General features: G+C 41.5%; 1 protein-coding gene across 1 annotated transcript in view; it reads left to right on the forward strand.

The window, feature by feature from the left end:
• The window catches only part of VPS39 (VPS39 subunit of HOPS complex), a 50,481-nt gene that overhangs the window by 6,170 nt on the left and 18,849 nt on the right, over nt 1-25,462 (forward strand). Inside the window, exons 2-11 of the mRNA XM_007173620.2 lie at nt 1,391-1,456; nt 8,411-8,475; nt 8,784-8,826; nt 10,045-10,139; nt 11,079-11,177; nt 11,626-11,718; nt 13,877-14,060; nt 20,337-20,457; nt 20,570-20,690; nt 23,412-23,541. Coding sequence (XP_007173682.2) covers nt 1,391-1,456; nt 8,411-8,475; nt 8,784-8,826; nt 10,045-10,139; nt 11,079-11,177; nt 11,626-11,718; nt 13,877-14,060; nt 20,337-20,457; nt 20,570-20,690; nt 23,412-23,541 — 1,017 coding nt within the window. The remainder of the gene's footprint in view (nt 1-1,390; nt 1,457-8,410; nt 8,476-8,783; nt 8,827-10,044; nt 10,140-11,078; nt 11,178-11,625; nt 11,719-13,876; nt 14,061-20,336; nt 20,458-20,569; nt 20,691-23,411; nt 23,542-25,462) is intronic.

The following is a 25,462-nucleotide window of genomic DNA, read 5'->3' on the forward strand; positions in this document are numbered from 1 at the left end:
TCCCCAGGCCCACTTCCAGACCTACTGAGTCAGAAACTTGAGGGCAGGGCCTAGCAATCTGTTTTAATAAATCCCCAAATAATTCTGATACACACCAAAGTTTAAGAACCACTGGCCTAGACCATCTTTTTTTAAAATTTTAAATAAGAGCTTTATTGAGATGTAATCCATATACCATACAATTCACCCATTTAAAGTGTACAATTCAGTGGTTTTTAGTACATTCACAGAGTTGTGCAAGTATTGCCACAATTTTAGAACATTTTCATCACCCTAAAAAGAAACCCCGTTTTTTTTTCCCCAATCCCACCGGCCCCATTTTCCTAAGCCTACGAGCCCTAGGCAACCACTAATCTTTCTGTCTCTAGATTTGCCTATCCAGGACATTTCATGTAATAGAATCATGCAATATGTAGCCTTTTTTGTCTAGCTTCTTTTATTTAGCATAATGTTGTCAGATCCATTCCTATTGTAGCATATATCAGCACTTCATTCCTTTTAATGGCTGTCTAATAGTCCATTGTATAGATATGCCACATTTTGTTTATCCATTCATCAGTTGATGGATACTTGGGTTGTTTCCACCTTTTGGATATTGTGAATAATACTCCTATGAACATTTATGTACAAGTTTTTGTGTGGACATATGTTTTCATTTCTGTTGTGTGTATGCCCATGTGTGGAATTGCTGGGTCATATGGTAACTCTATGTTTAGTCTTTTATGGAACTATCAGACTGTTTTTCAAAGGGCTGCACCATTTTATTTTCCTGCCAACAATGTGTGAGTGTTCCAGTTTCTTCACGTCTTTGGCAACACTTATTATTATCTGTTAGACCATCTTTTGAGCTAATGAATTCTGTAAGTTTAATATGCTATGGCACTTCTTATTTTTCCTAAAGTAAAATCATCAAACCTTCAAAGGATGCCTTTTAGCTGTTATTTCTGAGATTAGATACCTAGTTTTATGTTTATACTACCCATTTTATGATTTTATAAACTTCCATCAAATTTTTGGTCAGTTTCATTTTGAAACAATGAAGCCAGGGGCATTTTTCATTCTCTGATATGTCTCACCTAGTTCAATAAATATTTTTTCAATTAGTTGATTCTCAAACATTTCTTTTTTTTTTTGGCTGCACGGCACGGCATGTGGGATCTCACTTCCCCGACTAGGGATCGAACCTGTGCCCCCTGCAGTGGAAGTGCAGTCTTAACCACTGGACCGCCAGGGAAGTCCCTCAAACATTTCTTGACTATAAACATTCCTTAGTTTTGCAAAACACCTACTATCAAAAGCAACTCATTTTCTCAACCCTTTGATTTCTGATTATAAGCTCCAGCTAAAGAAATAGGGTCTTACTAAAGCTAACGGTCCTTTTCTTTTCCAGAGGAATGGCTGCTTGTTGGAACGAAACAAGGTCATCTTCTTCTCTATAGGATTCGGAAGGATGTTGGTAAGTGGCAGCTTTTCAGAACAAAGTACAAGGTGGCTTACTACTCATGTAAAAAAAAAAAAAAAAAAAAAAATATATATATATATATATATATATATATATATAACTTATGTATACACTGTAAAATCAGTGATTCCTGGACCATTAAAAGAGTGCTTGCTTCAGCAGCACATATACTAAAAGTTGACCGTTAAAAGAGTGACTGGGGGTTGGTGGTAGTGCAGTGGAAAAGTGGGGAGAACCTTGTGACAATCTCCAGGGTTTTCTCTTTTTTTCAGACTGTATTTCCCTACCCCCATCTGGGAGGTGGGGCTAGATATTTTTTCCCTTCTCACTTCTTGGAGACTCATGCCAGAAATAAGAAATATTACTAATGGGAGTAAAATTCTCATGTAAATGGTATGGTAGTAGGGAAAAAAAATTAGGAGCCATTGATGTTAAAGGTCTTGTTAAACTTCTGTGGGACGGACTAGGACAGAGGGGGCCTGGGCTTGAGTCAGGTTTTACTTCTCCCCAGTCACGTGACTGTGAGTAGGTCCTTTCCAATGTCAGTTTCCTCTTCCATAAAGCATCTCACAAAATTGTTGGGGTCAGATGCAAGGACTTTGAAAACTAAAACTTTAATCAAATTATTTCTTTGTCAGTAAAAATGTAGAATAATAACTAAAAGTATTTGACGTTTATTCTGTTAGAGTGCCCTCTAATGGGGAAAAAAGTACCTTGCTCCCTTTTCCTAGTTTTATTTGTGTTCTCTGTGGAAAATTGATGTGTTTGGATATTATACCCTGGAGCTACAGAGTATAGAAGTCAGCTGTTAATGCCAGAGTAGGTTGAACCATATGAAATTGTCATTATTTGGCTGTATTAGAAAAAAACAAAATTTCCTAGCTTTCAACCTAATATATAACTTATCATAGTGAATAGCTTAATGTAAGTGTGGAAATAGAGCCCTCTCTTTGGAACCTGTAGCAAGGGTAACATATTGGGGGAAAAAAGAGTATCTTACTGGTGTAAAGGAGAAAAAAATTCTTTTTAACTCTACCCATCTTAGGTTGATTGTATGGGGACCTGTAAATCAGAGAAGCAACAAGACAAAGGAAAAGGACTTTGAGTTTCTACAGTGGCAAATTATGGGAAGGCAAATATATGGGGGAACTAATTGGAGATGTTTGTTATGTAGATTCCTCTGGTGCAGTCTGTGGACTGATATGGGTCTCTAGTTGTCTCTAAATTGACTAAATATTGTCCTTGGTAGAGAGGAGAGGGGAGGCACCTTTGTAAATTTGTGTCTTGCTCTTTGGCAGATGGCAGAGAGCCGAGAGCTTTTCTTGTATCTGCTTCTTCTCAGTTACCTTCAACTCAAAATAATCCTTGTGCCAGAGTAGCATATTTTGGGGTGGCATATTCTGCTACCCTTCACTGGTGCAATAGGGAGGGAGGAAGGTACCTGGTCAGGTTCTGTGGTGGGATAAGAAGAGAAACCAGAAGATCAAAACAGGGTTTACAGTAAGTCCCCTACATACGAACAAGTTCCATTCTGGCAGCCCGTTCGTAAGTCCAATAAAGTTAGCCTAGGTGTCCAACAAAGTTAGCCTAGGTACTCAGCTAACACAATAGGAGGACAAGCTGCAATTTCACTCACGCCTGACGTTGATTGAACATGCATTCGCATCTTCGAAAGTTTGCAACTTGGAAGGTTCGTACGTAGGGGACTTACTGTATTTCATTTCTAAGTTTTTCAACTTTCCTTTAAATCAGGAGTCAGCCAACTTGTTCCAAAAAAAGGACTAAATGTTATCTGAAAACTGGGTTCGCCTCTTAGTGGGTGTTGAGCCAAAAGACACAACCAAGGCAGAGAGTGGGAGAAGGAAGGATTTATTACTTGCAGCAAGTAAGGAAAACACTAGGGATCTTTCTCAAAACAGTGTCTCCCCAAACAGCAAAGTTGGGGAAGTTTTTAAGCTGAGGGTCCATGCATATTCATGAAGGGCCTTGGGTAGTTGAGAGTCCAAGCTTTAGCTGAGTGAAGTGACAGCCTGGGAAGGAGGTGTGGTGTCCATAGCTTCTGTATCAGAGCTGCTGCCTGCCTGATCTGAGAGCAGAGAGTGAAAGTGAGAGCTTCTCCTTAGCTTCTACCTCCTCTCGAGGTCTAGCACGCACTGGACACTGAGGGTCTGAAAAGGTCAACATCATCATCCCTTAGGTTCCAGTTGATCTGGTGGTTGAGCACCTTAGAGGGGGTTAAATTCTGCAAAATCTCAAGAAAGCCAGGCTAATCTTTACCACTGAAACAGAACTGGGAGTCTTTTCACCTGATTTGTTATCTTTGCTATTGTTACTTCTCTTGCCTGATAAAGATTTGTTCTTTTGTTCCCTTAAGATCGTTATTACTAAGATCTGTCCAAGGACAAGCACTGTGGCCAGGCTTAGCTCACAAAATGGCTTAGGCCCAAAATGGCTTCTCTTATGTCAAGAAAACCATGACTGGTTCTCTTTCTCCGGGTACCCTCTACCTTATCGACTTACACAAATAGTAAATGTTTTAGGCTTTGCAGGTCATAACATCTCTGTCGTGACTACTGTACTCTGGTACTGTAGCAAAAGAGCAGCTGTAGACAGTATGTAAATGAATGGGTGTGGCTGTGTACCAGTAAAGCGTGTTTATGAAAACAGGTGGAGGACTGGATTTGACCCCAGGCAGTACTTTGCTGGCCCTTGCTTTAAATTTTAGTTCTCAGAGCCAGAATATTTGTATTATGTGTCATTAACCCAGTCTGTAATTTAAAAATTCAGCCTGGCTTTGGTTTTATTCAGCTTTCAACAACTGTGTTTTTTTTGTTTTTTTTTTAATTTTATTTTTGGCTGTGTTGGGTCTTTGTTTCTGTGCGAGGGCTTTCTCTAGTTGCGGCGAGTGGGGGCCACTCTTCATCGCGGTGCGCGGGCCTCTCACTATCACGGGCTCTCTTGTTGCGGAGCACAGGCTCCAGACGCGCAGGCTCAGTAGTTGTGGCTCACGGGCCTAGTTGCTCCGTGGCATGTGGGATCTTCCCAGACCAGGGCTCGAAACCCGTGTCTCCTGCATTGGCAGGCAGACTCTCAACCACTGCGCCACCAGGGAAGCCCAACAACTGTGTTTTAACTGTCTACTGCGGGCTCAGATGACGTGCAAAGCAGGGAGATAAAGAGAGCCTAATATTCTTATCCCAAGAGATAATCAGTTCTTTGTGCCATCAAATACTAAATACTCTGATAAAGTAACTTGTTTAATGTATCATTTCTGTATAAGTGGTAAGGAATTGAAAACTAAACTATAAAAATAAACTTTTCAACATAGTATAGACTGAAACTGGTAATATTAATGTTAATCTGACTTGGAACCCTGGTGCCAACTGTTCCTTGCCCTGTGACCAATTCACCCTGTAACCTTTGACAAGTTAGTTAATCTTCCTCAGTTTCCCCACAGGTAACTTGAATAGCAATATTAACCTACCTTAGATAATTAGGAAATCAAACTGATTAGAGACTTCACTTCTCCCTATACCCTTAGAGAACAGTTCAGTTCTGGACCAGCTCTGGTCTGTTTATGGGCCAGAAGTAGACCTGGGCCTCCATGAATCAGCCATAGAACTAACTGGGTTTCTAAATTTGAGATATTCCGAACTGAAACCACTAGATGGCATTTTGGGAGGCTCCGAGGAGCTCCAGTTCTTTATGTCTCAGCGCAGAAAGAATTCATCGAGAGGCAAAGCGATAGATAAGAAGTGATTTATTAGAATAGGATACTTGTGAGGCTTATAAGCGGGCGGGCGAGAGGGAGGGTGCCACGTGCCGAGAACTTAGTGGGCTACAGTTTTATAATCAAAGGAAAAGTGGGGAGGGGGGAAAGACCACCTTCCTCCTCATTCTTGAGTAGATGTCATGCTTCTGTCATCAGTTCCTCCTCCACGTCAGGCAAAGGAATTTTCTTATCCCTACATGGTCAAGCCAGGACTGTCATGGCGCAATGGAAGTGAGCAAAAAGGTAGTATCATATGCTAAAAATGACACATCATCTCAGGTTTCAGTATAATGTCACTTTTTCCTTATATTTTTGTTTTTAGTGCGTGCAGAGAGCATGTCCTAGGAATCATTAACTTACTGAGCTCACTGGGCAGGATGTGCGTCTCATGCCACCATTGTTTTATTGTTTTGGAGCATGTCTCATGCTTCTGTTTTGTTGCTGAGCAAGCCTGCTTGGTTTTGTGGTTAAGTAAACCTGCTTTCTTGAGTGGTCATTAACTTACAGGGGTCTCCCATACTTTTTTCTTTACTTACAGTCCCGTAGTGGGATTGACTATTTAATTTCCTACTTTGTCCCTTTACTCTGTCCCTATCAAAACCTCAGTAAGGCTACGACCAGACTGTCTTTCTGAGGGAAGGGAGAGAGCGGGTAGTGAGATGTCATGGAAAGACTGGGGTTAAGGGGACCTGGATTCTGATCTGATCTGAGCCATCTCCTTCCTGTGAGTTCACTAACATCTCTAGGCTTCAATCTACTCAGAGACTTCAGTCTACTCTTAAACAGAGGAGTTAGATTACTTCTTACTTCTTATCTAAGGTCTTAACAACTTGGTGTTTACTTCAGTGATGCCTCACCCTAGAGCAGTGGTTCTCAAAGTTTGGTCTTGTGGAGGAAAAATGTCACCTGCCATATCAGTGAACAAAGGATGTCGTGGCCCTCAAGCCATCAGCCAGCCACTGCAGCCTCAGACTGTGCGCCCTGAGGGGATTCAGGAGGGAGAAAAACAGGATACTGGCTCCAGATAGTTAAGGTGCATATCAAAGGAATGATTTCAGTGAGCCCAGTCTCTTGCATCCTCCCATACATAGAAACTTGAGAAGTCTGATTTTCTTACATAGCAGTAATCTTTTGATGTCCGACTACCTGTTTTTTTTGTCTGAACTCCTATATATCCTGGCTCCTCCCTGGCTTAAGTCCTTAGCAAGTCTACAGAATAAAAGATAATTCTCAACTTTTAGGTTGTGCATTTTTTTCCAGTCGACAGTTTCTACACCCCAGGAGGTTCCCCAAAATCCTTTCAGAGTAGCCACAACGTCGAAACTTAAGTTCACAGTAACACTAAAACATTATTGTTTTTCCACTGACATTTGCACTGACGTAACACAAGTAAGGCAGCTAAAACTGCTGCCCCTCATAACAAGTTCAAGACAGTGGTCGGCAGTCTTGCCGACTTGCTAGAGAAAAGCCCTCAAGCAGCAATGAAGACCCATAGCAACCAAAAATAAATAAATTTATTTAAAAAAAATTTTTTTTAAATACACTTTTAAAAAAATTAATTAATTAATTAATTAATTAATTTTTGGCTGTGTTGGGTCTTCGTTTCTGTGCGAGGGCTTTCTCTAGTTGTGGCAAGCGGGGGCCACTCTTCATCGCGGTGCGCGGGCCTCTCACTGTCGCGGCCTCTCTTGCTGTGGAGCACAGGCTCCAGACGCGCAGGCTCAGTAGTTGTGGCACACGGGCTTACTTGCTCCGCGGCATGTGGGATCTTCCCAGACCAGGGCTCGAACCGGTGTCCCCTGCATTGGCAGGCAGATTCTCAACCACTGCGCCACCAGGGAAGCCCCTAAATACACATTTTAAAAATTCCTCAGTTTTAATCTGTAATGGTAAACATTGGTAGCTATAATCCATGTAAAAGTTCTGGTCCTCAGTAAGTTTTAAGATGAAGGGGTCCTGAGGCCAAAAAGTGTGAGAATCTCTGCCCTAGATAATTCTGCTCATAAAGAGAATTGTTAGAGGTAATAAAGTCCTTTTCACGTACAGAACTCTTTATCAAGCAGTAATGGCTGATTTTTTTGTGTGTGTGTGCAATGTAATGGCATGATACAGGGCAGGTTTCTGAATCTCCCAGAACTTCAGGGCCCCGTCTTCATCTCCTCTTCTGTGGGACATGTGGAGGAAGTAAGAGCAGCTTTGGTGGTGTGGGCCCTAGTGGCTGCCTCAAAGAATCTCCACTGACTTGAGCGGTCGGCAGTGTACATAGCCTCTCCCCGAGCCGGGAGGCAGGTGGCAGGGTGCGGGCTCAGCACACAGGCTTTACGTAAAGTCAGCCCTGAGTTTGCCTCTGGGCTTTCTCTCACTGGCTGCTACCTAACTGCTTGACCTGTCAGGTTGCTCAGATATGAAATTGGAATAATGATACCTACTTCTTGAGGTGGTTGTGAAGTTACAGGGAATACATAGAAATTTTAAAATCCAGAGCCTGGTGCTTAGTTATCGCTTAGTTAATGGTAGCGGCTGTTATTATTGTGATAATTATTCTCTTTTTGACTCTGGTGACTTTTGATGCTAAATGTTTCGGTCATCCCAGCAAGGCTGGCTTCATGTGTTTTTTATGGTCTATAACTTTCTTCCCCTTTTTAGCAAGTGTCAGCAGATGTAGCATCGCCTGAGAGTGGCAGTAAGTGTAGATGCATTAAATTGCTTTAGCTCTGGGGATGGTGGTGTTCGCTCTGTCCTGTCATACGGGACACAGGGTAACCGCTGGGATTTAGTCTGTCTCAGTCTAAGGATGCTTTGGGCTGGGATTCATTGCTGGGGCTCCTCTACTTGACTGTTACTTTTTACACTCTTTTGGTGACGTACTTTGCCAAGGTACTATCATGTAGGATAAAATCCTCATAAGTACCTTGCAGCTTCAGTAAACTGTGGTGTGATCCTTTCTGCTAATGCCCAGTGAAGGTGCATGAAACCCTCTGTTCTAAAATTGGAGTTGAAAGCAACTTACTGTACTCAGTAAAGACAACTGGCTATTTTAGATCTCCAGCTTCTAGTCTTTCAGGAATTCTTTATAATTCACGTAGGAGAGCAGTATGGAGCAGCATTTTTTGTCATAGTTATTTTTATGTGTATCCCTGTGTTTGGAAATGTGAATGTTTGTTTCTTTCCCATAGGTTGCAACAGGTTTGAAGTGACATTAGAGAAATCCAATAAGAACTTCTCCAAAAAGATTCAGCAGGTAGGCCGTGATGGTGGTCGCTACAAGAATATTTGACTTCTTTGAGACCCCGTCAAAGCTAGGACTTTGGTAAAATTATTTATTCATCTTTGAATCCTCTGCCCTTTGTCCTCCCATTTATGCAGGGATCTCTGTCCATCCATCAAGTACCTGAGATCCTCTTTCACGAGCAGAAATTGTGATTGCACCTAAGTCAGATCCTTGTCATTGATATTGGCTTTTCAGTCCCTTTTTAGTATTGCAGTTAAAATGAACATTTGTTAAACCTTGTCAGAAATGTTTGAGTCTAATGATTTACTGTTTTCCAGATCCATGTGGTTTCCCAGTTTAAGATTCTGGTCAGCTTGTTAGGTAAGAAAAGTGGTTGCATTTGTATTTCATGCGTCAAGAAACAAAAGCTATGACCTGATTAACCCTTTCATAGTTAATTTGATATTTGTTACTTAACAATGAAACGGACACATTCCTAACCAGATGCAGCAGGGTACGCAGGTAATATAGGCACCAGCATCCCCCATATCTTGAGCTCTGTTCTCCAAGAAGTGTCACTTCATTCATTCATTCATTCAATATTTATTGAGTCCTACTCTAGGCATTGGGGATACCAAGTTGAATGAGACATGGTTTCTGTCTTTGAAACTTAGGTTCTGGTTTTGAAGACCAAAATGACAGAAAGTACTCATGTTACAGTGTGATAAGTTACAATGAAAATTTATAAAAAGTATCATGGGGTCTTAGTAATGGGAGGGACAGCATTGTCTACTGGATGACTAGGGTTTCAACAGGAAGAGAGGGGTAGGCAGAGTGTTATAGGCAGAGGGAACAGCTTAAGCAAAGGCCCTGAAATCTGGCCAGACTTAAGGTATATGGTGGAGACTGGCAAGAGACAGGTGAGAGATCAGGGCCAGACTATTCCAGGCCTTGTTTGAAAAGCCATAGTTTCATGGAAGGCGGCCAGTGAGGCCTTTTCATGGCAAGCAGAAGAACTAGAAACTTGCCTCATGCTCTGTCCTGTTCAGCCCAGGGCCCAAATGATAGAATCATTTTAAACTTAGTTTCTAGTCAAGAGAGAAACATTTAAAGTAACTAAAACTAGCTAGGAGGCCCAAGTGAAATTATTGCGTTGGCTTTGCTAGAAAAGAAACCCTTGCCATGGGTTTGTACAAAATCCACAGGGGGTTTCCTTTCTCTTACTGGAGCCTCCTAATGTGAGTAACTTTGAAAGGAATTTCTTGTACAAGTATTGCATCACAAGTTTACAGACTTGAGAAAGACAGAGTGTAAGAGTGTTCTTTGGAAGTGAAAGAGCTGTTTAATTCAAGCCAGCCCAAATTTAAGGGAACAAAATATACAAGTTTAGAAGACTAAGTGACCTCCTAAATGTTTTCGTACTGGTCATGGACCAGAATAAGTCATTGTTAGTGAAGCTGAAGGTACATCTTCGACCAACATTTGCCGTTTGGTTCTTCTGGTTGTTACACAGTTATTTTGTGTGTGTGTGTGTCTTGAAGGTGGCTATACTAGAGAGCTGTGATAATTTATACGGGTGTTTTACCTCCTTCCAAACAGAAAATAATATTTATGTCCATGACCTGTTGACATTTCAACAAATCACTACAGTTTCCAAGGCAAAGGGAGCATCACTGTTCACGTGTGACCTCCAGGTAAGTGTGGGCGAGATGAAATTTGACTTTGTGCTTTACTAAATGCAGCCTTTCCTACATCATTCCTACCACTAGATGGGAAGAATAACATTGATATCCAAACTCAGCAGAGACTCCAAAGAAAATATTTGATTTTGGATTGTATTAGAGAATTTTCCCCCTTAAAATGCTGAAACATTTGCATTCCCTGTGTATGCGCTAATTGGAGCACCGGACAGCTGTATTTCAGGAGGCAGCTAACCAAGGACAAAAATGCTTGCCATGGACAAACCATTGGTGGGAAATCAAGACTGTAACAGTACATGAACATAGCTCTAGGGCATTAAAGTGACTCTTGTTCTGAACATATCATCGTGGTCTTTGTCTTCAGGGAGTTTTCGTTATTCAGAAAAGACATTTCTCCTGATTTTTGCCAATTCGTCATCCTTAGCTTCTTCAAAATCTGCGTCACCCCTCTACTCAGCTTTGATCACTTCTTAGCACTTACGGTCTATATTGACGCCGCATCGTTTGTTGTATGCTTAGGCATTTCCGTCCCCCACTCCTTTAAAGGATTGAAAGTGGGCCTGCTGTCACTGACACAGGCTGATCCCTGCCCCTGCAGGTATTGACAGCCATGAGCAAGAAGCATTTAAGAAAAAAAGGAGGGGGCAGTTATATAGGTTTTCCTCTCTAAATTAGAAACGCCCATGACATTTGCTGGGACCAGGGCCTCTTACTGGCAGCCCTTGGGGAGGAAGCGCTACTCAGCCTGTTGTTTTCTGAGTGCATCTTAGAGAGAATGGTGTGCTTTGGTTCAGCTTATCTGGCAGCGTGACTGTGTATGACAAGGGATGTTCAGATTAGTAGCCTTTTCAGGGTAGAAAAATCTCTAATATAGTTGTCAGTTCTGGAGTCATCGTGTGCACATCCTCACTCGCTCTGGGTGTCTCTTCCCAGCACACAGAGACCGGGGAGGAGGTGTTGCGGATGTGTGTGGCTGTGAAAAAGAAGCTGCAGCTCTATTTCTGGAAAGACAGGGAATTTCATGAATTGCAGGTAAAGTCCACTGTTTCCTGGTCCACGGGTTGGGTGGGAGCTGCTGCTAAGTTGACGCACAGCTTGAAAGACTTGCTTTTCAGTTCCTGTGAAGCTCAGGAGCCCGGTCTTGATGTTCTCCCCGGATGAATGCTCTGCTAGGAGTACCTATGAGTTACCTGTGCCCACTTGTCAAAGTCTCCTGGCCTTCAGAGGCAGGAGTAGGACAATTCTACATCTCTACAGATTCATTTATATCCAAGGGGGTTTTCACCTTTTCCGAATGCACCTTGTCCAGTTCATGGGTGACTTGTATTTTTATTATGGGTGGTTTCCTGGCCTTGTGCTAAGAGAATTGTATTCAGATGAGGGTGAGAGTAATTTTGCAGAATGGGGGTGGAATAACAGGAAGGTCATGTTTTTTTTCCTTTAACATCTTTCCAATTGAACTCTTGCTGTCTTTCTCCAGGGGGACTTTAGTGTACCGGATGTGCCCAAGTCCATGGCATGGTGTGAAAATGCTATCTGTGTGGGTTTCAAGAGAGACTACTACCTAATAAGGGTAACATTTACTATTTTGCAAGTATCGTCAGTTTACCTTGGGGAAGGTGATTATGAGTCTACCTGGGAGAGATGATTATGTGCTTCTGAACTGTAGGTCAAGAGACTGCCTTAAGTAGAGTTTTTGGCATAACAGGGTTTGTGTTTGTATGTTTGGTTATCTTTCATGCTCTAAACATCTTTCACAAATAACATGTCTGTGTATCTTAAGCCAGGCAGAGTCAACTCTCAGTTCTCTACATAATGAATTGTCCATATCCTGTATCTAGTTATTTGGCTAGATAATTAGGGCTGCATGCCTTTGTCCAGTAGCATTATCGTGGACTGCTATCTTGAGGCTTCAGTGCTGAGGAATTATATACTAATTTTAGTATTAACTTAAGTATTTTTAAGACTTTGAGTTTCCTGCCCCCCAAAATCTTTTAGTATATTTGTTGTAAAAATTATTTTCACTGTTTTTTTTAAATTTCAAAAGCCATATGTGTTTATTATAGAAAATAAGAAAATACAGATAAGGAAAAGAAAAGAAGTGCAAGTCATCTGTAATTCTCCCACTCAGAAATAATCACTGTTAACATTTTGGTAATGGGCATCTGCCCTATTTACAAAAATCTCATGTTATACACATTGTTTTATAACCTGCTTTTTCTCTTAAGTGGTAAATATCCACGACATTGGTTTTTTTCCCCTCCAGTATGCAGACTGTATGTAAAAAAGGTTGGTTTACCATTCATTTTATAGAATAATAGAAATTCCTTAGCTTCATACCCCTCTCTTAATCCAGACTTGACAATCCTGGAGGTCTTTCTCCCCACCTCCCACTTCCCTACTCCCTGCTGTGTTAGCTCTTCATTGTTTATCTAGTTAATATATTTGTTCCCTGTTTATATTCTTGGACGAGCCTAATTTTATCAGCATCAGAATTGCAAGCTCCTAGGCAAGTTACTGCTGTGTGACTGCATAGCCACTAGGCAGACAGGTGCCTGAGAGGAATCTGTGAGGGGCGGGGGACGGAGCCAAAAGTTGGAAGAGGGCTCTCATTCCTCTGACTACCTTAGGTGTTGCCGTCAGCTTCTTGAGGGTGGAGTGTTTTGAGGGTGAGGAATCTTGCTTTAGGACCAGGTTATTCAAAATGTATTCATTTATTTACAGACAGTAAAATTTATTCTTTTGGATGTGCAGTTCTGAGTTTTGACAGATGCCTAGAGTTTATAACCACCACCACAATCAAGAGTCAGAACAGGGGACTTCCCTGGCTTTCCAGTGGTTAGGATTCTATGCCTCCACTGCAGCGGGCACAGGTTCGATCCCTGGTCAGGGAACTAAGATGCCGCGTGCCGTGGGGCCAAGAAAAAAGAAAAAAAAAAAAGATTCAGAACAGTTCCATCATCCCAAGAAATTTCCCTCATGCTGCCCCTTTGAAGTCAGCCCTCCTTCCACACCCCAACCTCTAGTAACCACTGATCTGTTCTTCATCTCTTATAGTTTTGCCTTTTCCAGAATGTCATATAAATGGGATTATACAGTATGTAGCCTTTTGAGCCTGGCTTCTTTCACTTAGCGTAAATGCATTTCACATCCAACTATGTTGTGTGTGTGTCAATATATTCTTTTTTATGGCTGAATAGTATTCCATTGTATGGATGTACTACAGTTTGTTTATCCATTCATCAGTTGAAGGACAAAGTTGTTTACAATTTTTATACATTATAAACAAAGCTGCTATAAACTTTTGCACACAGATTTTTGTGTAAACACAGGTTTTCATTTCTCCTGAGGAAATGCCTAGGGATGGGATTGTTGGGTCCCATGGTAAGTGTATATTTAACTTTATAAGAAGCCAACAAACAAAATGGCTGTACCATTTTGTGTTCTCACCAGCATCATATGAGAGTTCCAGTTGCTTTGCATCCTCGCCAGCAATTGACATTGTCAGTTGCCAGGCTAGATGCTTGTCTCCATGTTAGAGAAAAAGAGAACTGGTTTGACGTTGTGATGACAAAATTTGTCATAACAGACTCTATAATATTTCTTTATGCCAAATAAGGAATATTATTGGCTTCTGTAGATTTGGGGTTTTAACTTGATTTTTCCAGGCCATCTGTGTTCATGCCTCTGGCTGGAGAATGATGGGTGACTCACTTTGTGTCTTCCTATAGGTAGATGGAAAGGGGTCCAACAAAGAGCTATTTCCAACAGGAAAACAGCTGGAGCCCTTAGTTGCACCTCTGGCAGATGGAAAGGTGGCCGTGGGTCAGGATGATCTCACCGTGGTGCTCAATGAGGAGGGGATCTGCACACAGAAGTGTGCCCTGAACTGGACAGACATCCCAGTGGCCATGGGTGAGAGCACCATAGCTTCTCTTTCCCACTTTGGGCCACCCTCTAAGAGTGGAGCCCCATTCACAGCTTTAGCAGACAGTGGTTTCCAGTGTCATTTACTCTCAGTTCCCCTTCTTGTAAGTAGAAAAGTGTTTTAGGGTTATTAAAAAATGGGATATTCTGGGGACTTCCCTGGCGGTCCAGTGGTTAAGACTCTGCACTTCCACTGCAGGGGGCACAGGTTTGATCCCTGGTCAGGGAACTAAGATCCCGCATGCTGCGTGGTGTGCCCCCCCACCCCCACCCCCCAAAAAAAACCCAAAAGGGATATTCTGGCTTTTGTAGGAAGTTGGGTTTTGCCCCAGAGGGGGAAGAATGTAAACAGAATTGTACATATTAGGAAGTGATTGTCTACTACTACCATTTTTACCTCTTAGTTCCTTTTCTTTTACCTTCTTTTTAATGTTTTGTGTCCTCTGCCAAAAAGACTACGTTTGGAAATTAGTGGAAATTCTTTACTTCGTCCTATAATCCGTATAACTCAGCATCAAAAGGTGTTTGATGTGGTGGTTCTTGCTGCTCTTGTTTTTGTAGCTTAGAGGCACAGAGTGTGTTCAGGTGTGTCTGTCCTACACATCAGGTGTTTCTGCTCCTACACCTGCCTCAGGCTTCCAGCTCTCTGCGTTGGTATTGCCTGGAAGCATATGACCACGCTGGCAGCAATTCATTTTTAGTCAGAAGAGTAAGCATTTTAGTTACGGCTGTGGAGAGGCATACAGACATGCTGACTTTAAGGGCTCTAGCTCGGGAGACAAGGATTACATCTTGCATAAAGAGACGAAACAAGGCCCTGCTTAAGGCATTACATCGGATGAGTCGAGATTTGGTAGTTGAGAAAGGGGAAGTTCATTGTTCAATTAATCAGTAAGAAGTTCCATTAAGATTGTACTAGACCAAGGAAGGAGTTCAGGATCTAGCTTAAGGAAAAATTGCTTTCATTTTAGGCAGAAAGAATAGTTTGAAAAATGAGCAGAAATGCAGAAGACATGCTGATTTGTGAGAGGGCATTCCAGAGACTGACCTGGCTGAAACAGGTGGTGTGGATTATGGAGGAATGAGGATGGGGCCAGTTGTTAGAGGCCCACTCGAAGGTCTGAGAGGCCATTAGATTCCTAAATGGTAGAATTGATAAAAGCATCATGTTCTCGGGTGGTTATTCAGGTGGTGATTAGAGATGAATAGACCAGAGGAAGATAAATCAAAAGGACAGTATTTTATAGGGCTCAAGATTATGTATATTCACAAGTTTGCCGTGGGTGAGGGGGGTTAAGAGCTTCACGAGAAGCTTCGTGATGTTCTAGGGACCCTTGTTTTCCTTCAGAAGAAGAGCCTTGGTAGACTAGGTGAAGCTGTGTGTAATATGCTGGAAGTAGGTTTCTGGTTCCCCAGCCTGGGGACCCTGTTTTAAGACCTTTGTTAGTTCCCAGCCCCTTTGGCAGTGTTTCGCAAAAACATTTTTGTGCCTTAACACATGGAGGGAGGGGACATTCTTCCTGGGTAGGGAGGGAGAACACCATCTGACAGGAAGAAGACTAAACTTCTTATAGACTTCGATTATATTTCTGCTCTCCTCTTCACTACTGCACCCAGGCTCCAGTCATTTTGAAAGAACTCCCCATCCCTGTGCCTTCATCTGTGCTGTTGCCTCTTCCTTTCTTGTCTGCCCAGCAGCGTGCTGCTCATATGACAAGGCCCCCGTTCAGTGACACTTCCTCTCAGAAGTCTTCTCTGACCCACAGGCAGAATTAGTCACTTCCCCCTGGGTGCTCCCACTGCCCTTGCAGGTTTCTCCGTCATGCTAGCCGCACTGTTCCACTGGATGCAGTGAGTTGTCTGTCTCCTCTGCTCGTGCTAGAGCTCTGTGGGCTCTGGGCTCATGTCTTGGTCCACTTTGAGAGTGCCCGCAACATCATAGCCTCTTAGTAAATGCTTGCTGATTGATGAATTTCTGTCATTGTCCGCCATTCATTACATGCCTGCTGGACACCAGCCAGTCTGCCAAGTTTGAAGACACAGAGAGATCCAGACCATCTCTGTTGTCAAAGACTTGGGGAGACTGAACAAATGATAAGACATGACAACCAAAAGGGTTTCTAGTATAGGTTACTTCTTTTATTGAATTAGACCTTATTAAAGTGGGCCAGATTTTAAAAGGACAGAGAAACTTTACATAGTTATACATATTAACATGAAAGAAAATTGTAATCGCTTTTTTAAAATGAGGTCAGCATAAAAAAAGAATCCAGTACAAAAAAAACATGCTATTAACTATTATTTTTTGGTAAGATGAAAAATATCAACATAATAACAACAATAGCATTCAAACTGATGAAGTTATTACTAAGGCCTTAGTTTTTCCTCATTTCTGAGTTCCCTTCTGGCTTTGAAATTTTATTGTACTATTCATTTAGAGTATAAATTGTGAATATAATATGCAAAACTTTTTATCTGAAAATAAATAATGAGGAAAATAAATTTATAGCAAGTTAGTCACTAAGAAACTATTCTTATAAATATATTCTTTGAGGTTACATTTTTATATGATAATTATGCCATCTAGTGGTTCATTTTTTACTAATTTAAAAATAATTCTGTTTTTAATTGTGGTTAAAAAAAACACATAGCATAAAATCTTTCACCTTAACCATTTTTTCTTTTTTTTTTTACATCTTTATTGGAGTATAATTGCTTTACAATGTTGTGTTAGTTTCTGCTATATAACAAAGTGAATCAGCTATATGTATACATATATCCCCATATCTCCTCCGTCTTGCATCTCCCTCCCACCCTCCCTATCCCACACCTCTAGGTGGTCACAAACCACAGAGCTGATCTCCCTGTGCTATGCGGCTGCTTCCCACTAGCTATCTATTTTACATTTGGTAGTGTATATATGTCAGTGCAACTCTCTCACTTCGTCCCATCTTACCCTTCCCCCTCCCCATGTCCTCAGGTCCATTCTCTATGTCTGCGTCTTTATTCCTGTCCTTCCCCTAGGTTCATCAGAACCATTTTTTTTTTAAGATCCCATATATATGTGTTAGCATACGGTATTTGTTTTTCTCTTCCTGACTTACTTCACTCTGTATGACAGACTCTAGGTCCATCCACCTCACTACAAATAACTCAATTTCATTTCCTTTCATGGCTGAGTAATATTCCATTGTATATATGTGCCACATCTTCTTTATCCATTCATCTGTCGATGGACACTTACGTTGCTTCCATATCCTGGCTATTGTAAATAGTGCTGCAGTGAACATTGTAGTACATGTCTCTTTTTGAATTATGGTTTTCTCAGGGTATATGCCCAGTAGTGGGATTGCTGGGTGATATGGTAATTCTATTTTTAGTTTTTTAAGGAACCCCCATACTGTTCTCCATAGTGGTTGTATTAATTTACATTAATACTCCACACCCTCTCCAGCATTTATTGTTTGTAGACTTTTTGATGATGGCCATTCTGACCAGTGTGAGGTGATACCTCTTTGTGGTTTTGATTTGCATTTCTCTAATGATTAGTGATGTTGAGCATTCTTTCATGTGTTTGTTGGCAATCTGTATATCTTCTTTGGAGAAATGTCTATTTATGTCTTCTGCCCATTTTTGGATTGGGTTGTTTGTTAGTTTGATATTGAGCTACATGAGCTGCTTGTATATTTTGGAGATTAATGTTTTGTCAGTTGCTTCGTTTGCAAATATTTTCTCCCATTCTGAGGGTTGTTTTTTTGTCTTGTTTATGGTTTCCTTTGCTGTGCAAAAGCTTTTAAGTTTCATTAGGTCCCATTTGTTTATTTGTGTTTTTATTTCCATTCCTCTAGGAGGTGGGTCAAAAAGGATCTTGCTGTGATTTATGTCATAGAGTGTTCTGCCTATGTTTTCCTCTAAGAGTTTTGTTGTGTCTGGCCTTACATTTATGTCTTTAATCCATTTTGAGCTTATTTTTGTGTATGGTGTTAGGGAGTGTTGTAGTTTCATTCTTTTACATGTAGCTGTCCAGTTTTCCCAGCACCACTTATTGAAGAGGCTGTCTTTTCTCCATTGTATATTCTTGCCTCCTTTATCAAAGATAAGGTGACCACATGTGCGTGGGTTTATCTCTGGGCTTTCTATCCTGTTCCATCGATCTATATTTCTGTTTTTGTGCCAGTACCATATTGTCTTGATTACTGTAGCTTTGTAGTATAGTCTGAAGTCAGGGAGCCTGATTCCTCCAGCTCCGTTTTTCTTCCTCAAGATTGCTTTGGCTATTTGGGGTCTTTTGTGTTTCCATACAAATTGTGAAATTTTTTGTTCTAGTTCTGTGAAAAATGCCATTGGTAATTTGATAGGGATTGCATTGAATCTGTAGATTGCTTTGGGTAGTATAATCATTTTCGCAATGTTGATTCTTCCAATCCAAGAACATGGTATATCTCTCCATCTGTTTGTATCATCTTTAATTTCTTTCATCAGTGTCATATAGTTTTCTGCATACAGGTCTTTTATCTCCTTAGGTAGGTTTATTCCTAGGTATTTTATTCTTTTTGTTGCAGTGGCAAATGGGAGTGTTTCCTTAATTTCTCTTTCAGATTTTTCATAATTAGTGTATAGGACAAGAGATTTCTGTGCATTAATTTTATATCCTGCTACTTTACCAAATTCATTGATTAGCTCTAGTAGTTTTCTGGTAGCATCTTTAGGATTCTCTATGTATAGTATCATGTCATCTGCAAACAGTGACAGCTTTACTTCTTCTTTTCCAATTTGGATTCCTTTTATTTCTTTTTCTTCTCTGATTGCTGTGGCTAAAACTTCCAAAACTGTGTTGAATAATAGTGGTGAGAGTGGGCAGCCTTGTTTTGTTCCTAATCTTAGAGGAAATGCTTTCAGTTTTTCACCACTGAGAATGATGTTGGCTGTGGGTTTGTCATCTATGGCCTTTATTATGTTGAGGTACGTTTCCTCTACGCCTACTTTCTGGAGAGTTTTTATCATAAATGGGTGTTGAATTTTGTTGAAAGCTTTTTCTGCATCTGCTGAGATTATCATATGGTTTTTTATCCTTCAATTTGACCTTAACCATTTTTTTTAAAGCATCTTTATTGAAGTATAATTGCCTTACAATGGTGTGTTAGCTTCTGCTTTATAACAAAGTGAATCAGTTATACATATACAATATGTTCCCATATCTCTTCCCTCTTGCATCTCCCTCCCTCCCACCCTCCCCATCCCACCCCTCTAGGTGGTCACAAAGCACCGAGCTGATCTCCCTGTGCTATGCGGCTGCTTCCCACTAGCTATCTATTTTACATTTGGTAGTGTATATATGTCCATGATACTCTCTCACCCTGTCACATCTCACCCCACCCCCTCCCCATATCCTCAAGTCCATTCTCTAGTAGGTCTGTGTCTTTATTCCCGTCTTGCCACTAGGTTCTTCATGGCCTTTTTTTTTTTTTTTCCTTAGTTTCCGTATATATGTGTGACCTTAACCATTTTTAAGTGCACAGTTCAGTAGTGTTATGTATATTCACATTGTCGTGCAGCACATTTCAGAACTTTTTCATCTTGTGAAACTAAAACTCTGTACCTATTAAACAAGAACCCATTTTCCCCTCCCTCAGCCCTTGGCACCATTCTACTTTCTGTTTTTATGAATTTGACACACTAGTTACCTCATGTAAGAAAATGGCTACACCAAGAATGCCATCCAGCTGCCTTCTCTGTGAACCATTGAGCATTAGGTGGAGTTCTGCATCTTTTCGCTGTGAAAATCTCAAGCAGAAACAACATTGGACAGAAATGTGGATCTCTTTCTCTAGCATAATTTTAGGGGGAAAAAAAAAAAGTTGCCCTCCACTTGCCTTTCCTAAGAGAATGAAGAAGTTATGTAATCTTGTTCTCCCACTGACTCGTTGTTAGGGGAGCTGCAGCTGGCCTTGGTCTGGCCTGGCTTTGTGACGGATGAGAAAGGAGCCAGTGACGCTTTCACCCAGTTCTCTCAGGGAAACAGTAGGAGTGGAGTCAGGTCCCTCTGAGCAAAGCTGGATGCATCCTTTTTGTGCAGGAGATTTAGCATCACTGAGACAAACATTTTTTTTTTCTTTGTATATCACAGTGTAGGATCCTGGCTTGGTATTTGACTAGTGGACCATTTGGAGATCCAAGTGCAGCTTAGAACTGAGAAGCTGAAACAGTCCATAACCCTAAAGGCTTAGAGCAGAAGCACAACTCAAGATGTTCTCTCTTGTGCAGAGCACCAGCCTCCCTACATCATTGCAGTGTTGCCTCGATATGTGGAGATCCGGACATTTGAGCCAAGGCTTCTGGTCCAGAGCATTGAATTGCAAAGGCCCCGTTTCATTACCTCAGGAGGGTAAGGAATTTCTTTCTTGCCTGTAGCTGCCATATTATTGCAAAGCTTTAAAGTCATCTGTGTCATCATAAAGCCAGCGCTCTTTTGCTAATCCTCTTACTCCTGTCTCCAGATCAAACATTATCTATGTGGCCAGCAACCATTTTGTTTGGAGACTCATTCCAGTCCCCATGGCAACCCAAATCCAACAGCTTCTCCAGGACAAGCAGTTTGAATTGGCTCTGCAGCTTGCAGTAAGTCTTGTTTCTGAGATTTGGGTGTGAGAAATGGGCCTTCCTCATTGTTCTCCAGAGTAGCGGATTTTAGTTTAGATGTTCATATTTAGTTTGGACTGGAGGAATAAACACAGAGCTGAAAGTCAGGGGGCTTGGATTCAGGATCTGACCCTGCCGTAAGATATCTATGTGACTCTAAATGATTTCACTGTCTCAGTTTGCTTTCCTGTCAAATGTAGAATGAATGCCAATTATACTAATAGTATTTCATAGAATTAATAGGACAGTAAAATAATTTAATAGATATGGTATGGCCTTGAAAAATTAAAGACAATGCTAACATTAAAATAACAGTCATAACTGTCAAGATTACAGTGTGGTTGAATGCAACAACTACAGGGCCTCTCAAAATCCCTTTCCCTAGTAGTCTCCTGGGCTTGGGTAAGCAGGCCTTCTTTAGGTATTCTGAACCCGCCTCAGGTTGCTGCATTCAGCAGGGCTGCAGTCACAAGACTCACTCTCCTTGAATGGATGGGATGTTACTCGTGGGATGTTACTCGCAGCAAAGTAGTGACCATACTGTTCTTTCAGTGATGCTCTCATTGCCAAAACGCTTCTTGGAGACTGACTTTCAAGTCTTGTCTTATTCTTTTAAACATCCCCAGTGGTGATTATTGTCATCTCTACAGGGTGGATTTGATTTTATGAAACAACTAAAAGTCATTCCAAACCTCTCTTAGTCATTAAACTGGACAGTGCTAATTTGGTAAAAGAGAAGAGATTTTTTGAAGATAATAGTAGGAAAACTTAGTTTTCAGAGTATCTTATAAATTACTTCTGAAAGGAAAACAGTGGGCACAAATTTTGGAATACATATGTTTATAATTCTATATGGTAGATAATTTTGAAGAGCAACATTTATTTTGGGTGTATAAGTTCTAGATATAAAACAAAAATCCAGTCTTAGTAGTCAGACACATTTAATATACCATAGATTGTTTCTGTCTTGGGCCATTTAATTTTAGCATCTTACCATTTTTTTCCCCACTCATCTATTGCTCTAAATTATTTTATTTTCATTTTTTAAATAATGATACCCATGAACCCACCATCCTACCCCCCAAAAATAACTTACGTAACCTGTATGTCCCTCCCCATCCCATCCCTCTGCCTACCCTCCAGGCACAGCCATTATCCTAACTTTGTGTTTATCATGCCCTTAAAATTTTTTTGTTTAATCTTTCATATATATTTGTGTGCTTGAATATGTATTTAGTTTTTGAACTTTATAAAAAGGGTATTATGTAGCACATAGCTTTTTTTAGTATCTATTTTTCTTAAAAGGAAGGTCTCAGGTCTTTCCAGTGATCTTCCTGCTGCAGGTTGTCTGTTTAACCTTCAGTAGAGAAGATGGAAGTGGGTTTCCATTTTCCCTTCTCTTTACTAGGCTTGTACTTACTAGGTGTTCTGCTCTATGACGAAAGAAGGTTGCTTGATATCATCTTAGCTCTTGAGGAACCTGCCTTTTATTTAAATTAATCAGAGAACATACATGAAACTTTCAGAGGGCAGTTATGTACTAAACTTTGCTTTGGGCTGGAAAAGGCATCCTAAGGTTGGACCTTTTAAGCATAGGTAGGAGCAGGAGCAGGAAACAGGGAGAGTTACAGAGCCCGAGGAAGTTAAAGAAGTGAAAACAAGTGTGGAAACAAGTATTTCCAGGATGCTTGGAGCCCATCCTGACTGGCATGTAGGGTGTGGCTTGAATGTCTGGGAATAACCTAGCTAAGGAGACTGTGCCTGGCTTTGAGAGCCTTTAAAACACCAAGCAGGAGAGCTTAGCCCAAGCGTGGCGACATGCTGATGATGGCCTGGACTAGGGTGAACGCAATAGAAGAGGAAAAGAAAAGAAGGGAAAACGTGGAGAGACCTTTTTTTAAAAAAATTGGGGTATAGTTGACATGGAGAGACATTTCGAAGGAAGAAATTAAATGTGGCAAAGATTGGTTTAAAAGGATATAAGGGGGGAAAAGGTTAAAGGAAGAAGCAGAGGTAATAAGTAGCTCTATTTATTTGGCTTTTACTGTGAACAGGACCTTTCCCAACTGTGCCAGCTATGTTAAATGTCTTTCATTCCTTGAGCAGGCCATGTTCTCTCTGTCATTTTAGGGCTCTGCGCACACGTGCTGTCCTCTTGGCCTGGAATCCCCTCTCTGTCACCTGCCAGCCTCGCCTGGCCAACTCCAGCTCATCGTTTGTGTCTCAGTTTACATTCCTCCTGGGAGCCTTCCTGGACCCACTGCTCACACTAGACTGAATACCCTACCCACGTGCTTCTATCATCACTCACCCTGTTTTGTTTTGATTTTTTGTTTTTAAACTAAACGCTAGACTTTATTCAGATTTCACCAAGTTTTTCCAGTAACATCCCTTTTTCTGTTCCAGGTTCAAATCCAGAAATCACATTGTATTTAGCTGTCATGCATTCTTAGTGTCCTCTGATCTGTGGCAGTTTCTTAGTCTTTCCTTGTTTTTCATGACCCTGACAGTTTTCAGGAGTACTGGTCAGGTATTTTGTAGAAACCCTATGGTATTTTAATTGCACAGTGAGTTATGATTAGAATGTAAGCACAGTCTGTGAGGGCATAGCATGTTTCAGGGTATTGTCTGGTACCTGGTGTATACTGAATAAATATTTGTTGAGTGAGTGAGCGCCTACGTATTATATTCTCTTATCAGGAAATGAAAGATGATTCCGACAGTGAAAAACAGCAACAGATCCATCACATCAAGAACTTGTATGCCTTCAACCTCTTCTGCCAGAAGCGTTTTGATGAGTCCATGCAGGTCTTTGCTAAACTTGGCACAGGTAACAAGCGGGTATGGCCTAGGGATAAGGAACTAAATCGAGGGAGGGGGAACTGGAAAGGATGGGGAGAAATGACACCAGACTTCTGAGAATGGGGAAAGTTTACGCTCATCTAAATTGACCCTCGTACCTAACAGGATCCTGTGGGTGGCCGTGTGGCTGCATATTTACAGTCCTGATCTTATGACTCTGGTCTCACCTACATGTACAGACTTGCAGTGTTCCGGGATGCTTTGCCCTTGCCATTAGAGGAGGGTAACAGAAAGTCATTCAAGTCAACACATGTGTGTTTGATCATCTAGTGGTTATTGACTGCTGTTCCAGACAGAAGTCACTGGCCTGAACTTAGTAGGATTCAACAGTAGGTCATTTTTTAAAAAATTTATTAATTTAATTTATTTATTTTTGGCTGCGTTGGGACTTCGTTGATGCAGGTGGGCTTTTCTCTAGCTGCGGCGATCGGGGGCTACTCTTCGTTGTGGTGCATGGGCTTCTCACTGCAGTGACTTCTCTTGTTCAGAGCTTGGGCTCTAGGCGCGTGGGCTCAGTAGTTGTGGCACACAGGCTTAGTTGCTCCTCAGTCTGTGGGATCTTCCCAGACCAGGGTTCGAGCCCGTGTCCCCTGCATTGGCAGCCGGATTCTTAACCACTGCACCACCAGGGAAGTCCCACCTGTAGGTCATTTTTAAGAGCCACGTAGGGCAGTGCTGCAAATCCCTTTCTTTTCTCAGTGTCCTAAAAGCTCTCTAGGCACTAGAGCATTGTGATGAGGAGCAGGTGCTTTGGAGTCAGACTGCCTGACCTCAGCCAGACTGGACTCTCTCTGCTTCAGTTTTCTCCTCTGCAAAACAGGGTGAATAATACTACTCACCTCATAGTGTGGCAGTGAAGATTATGTCAAGTGCTTAGAACAGGAAAGTGCTTAGAACAGTGGGTGGTACTTAATAAATGCCAGGTAAGTGTTTGCTGTTATTATTAAATTTTTCATTTGGGTATATTCCATTTTTGCTTAATTTAGATCATTCTGTATATACTTGGCTTGACTCTCTATCTCCTCTTTTTTCCTCTTCTTTGTTTACCTTTTTTCCATCTTCCCTTGACCTTGGCCAACAATAAACTGTGGTAACTCCCTGTATCAGTTAAGGTTCTTGGTTGTGAGCAGTAAAGACCAATGCTGGAGAATTCAAACAGTATCTGGTTAAATTAAGCATGGCTTATTGGATAATTAAGGGAATGGCAGGTGGAGGAGCCTACCAAATGAATGGGGGACCAGGCTTGGGAATAGTAGGAACCAAGGTTGCTCCGGAGGACCTCCCAGCAGGAAATAGGAAGCTGGACAGTAATCCCTTTGTAGCCAGGACAGCCGGGGCAGTCCTCCACCGGCACAGCCACTTCCTTAGCTGTTACTGCCACCACCTCCCCTGTTGTTGCATCCTCAATAAAAGTTGCCCCCATCAGCTTGTATTAGCTGTCTAATGTCATGTAGCAAATTATCCCCAAAGTTAGTGACTTAAAATAACAAATCGTCTGTTATCTCTCTTGGTATCTGTTGGTTAGGAATTGGGGAAGTGCTCAGCTGGGCAGTTGTTGCTTGGGGTCTCTCATGTGGTTGCAGTTGTGTACTGGCTGGGCTACCTTTGTCTGAAGTCTTGACTAGGCTAGAGGATCTACTTCCAAGGTGGCTCACTCTCATAGCTCACATGTTGGTGCTGGTTATGGGCTGGGGGCCTCAGTTCTTGTCCAGGTGGGTATCTCCATAGGGTTGCTTGAGTGTCCTCATGCAGAGTGACTGGCTTTTCCTGGAGTGAGTGATCCAGGAGGCCTAGGTGGAAGCCTCAGTGCCTTTTATGATGGTCACTTCTCCTGTATTCTATTGATTTACAAGGGCTTTCCAAGTTCAAGGCAGGGGAACACAGACCCC

Source organism: Balaenoptera acutorostrata, chromosome 3, assembly GCF_949987535.1.
Source record: "Balaenoptera acutorostrata chromosome 3, mBalAcu1.1, whole genome shotgun sequence".
In the NCBI taxonomy this organism is placed as follows: Eukaryota; Metazoa; Chordata; class Mammalia; order Artiodactyla; family Balaenopteridae; genus Balaenoptera; species Balaenoptera acutorostrata.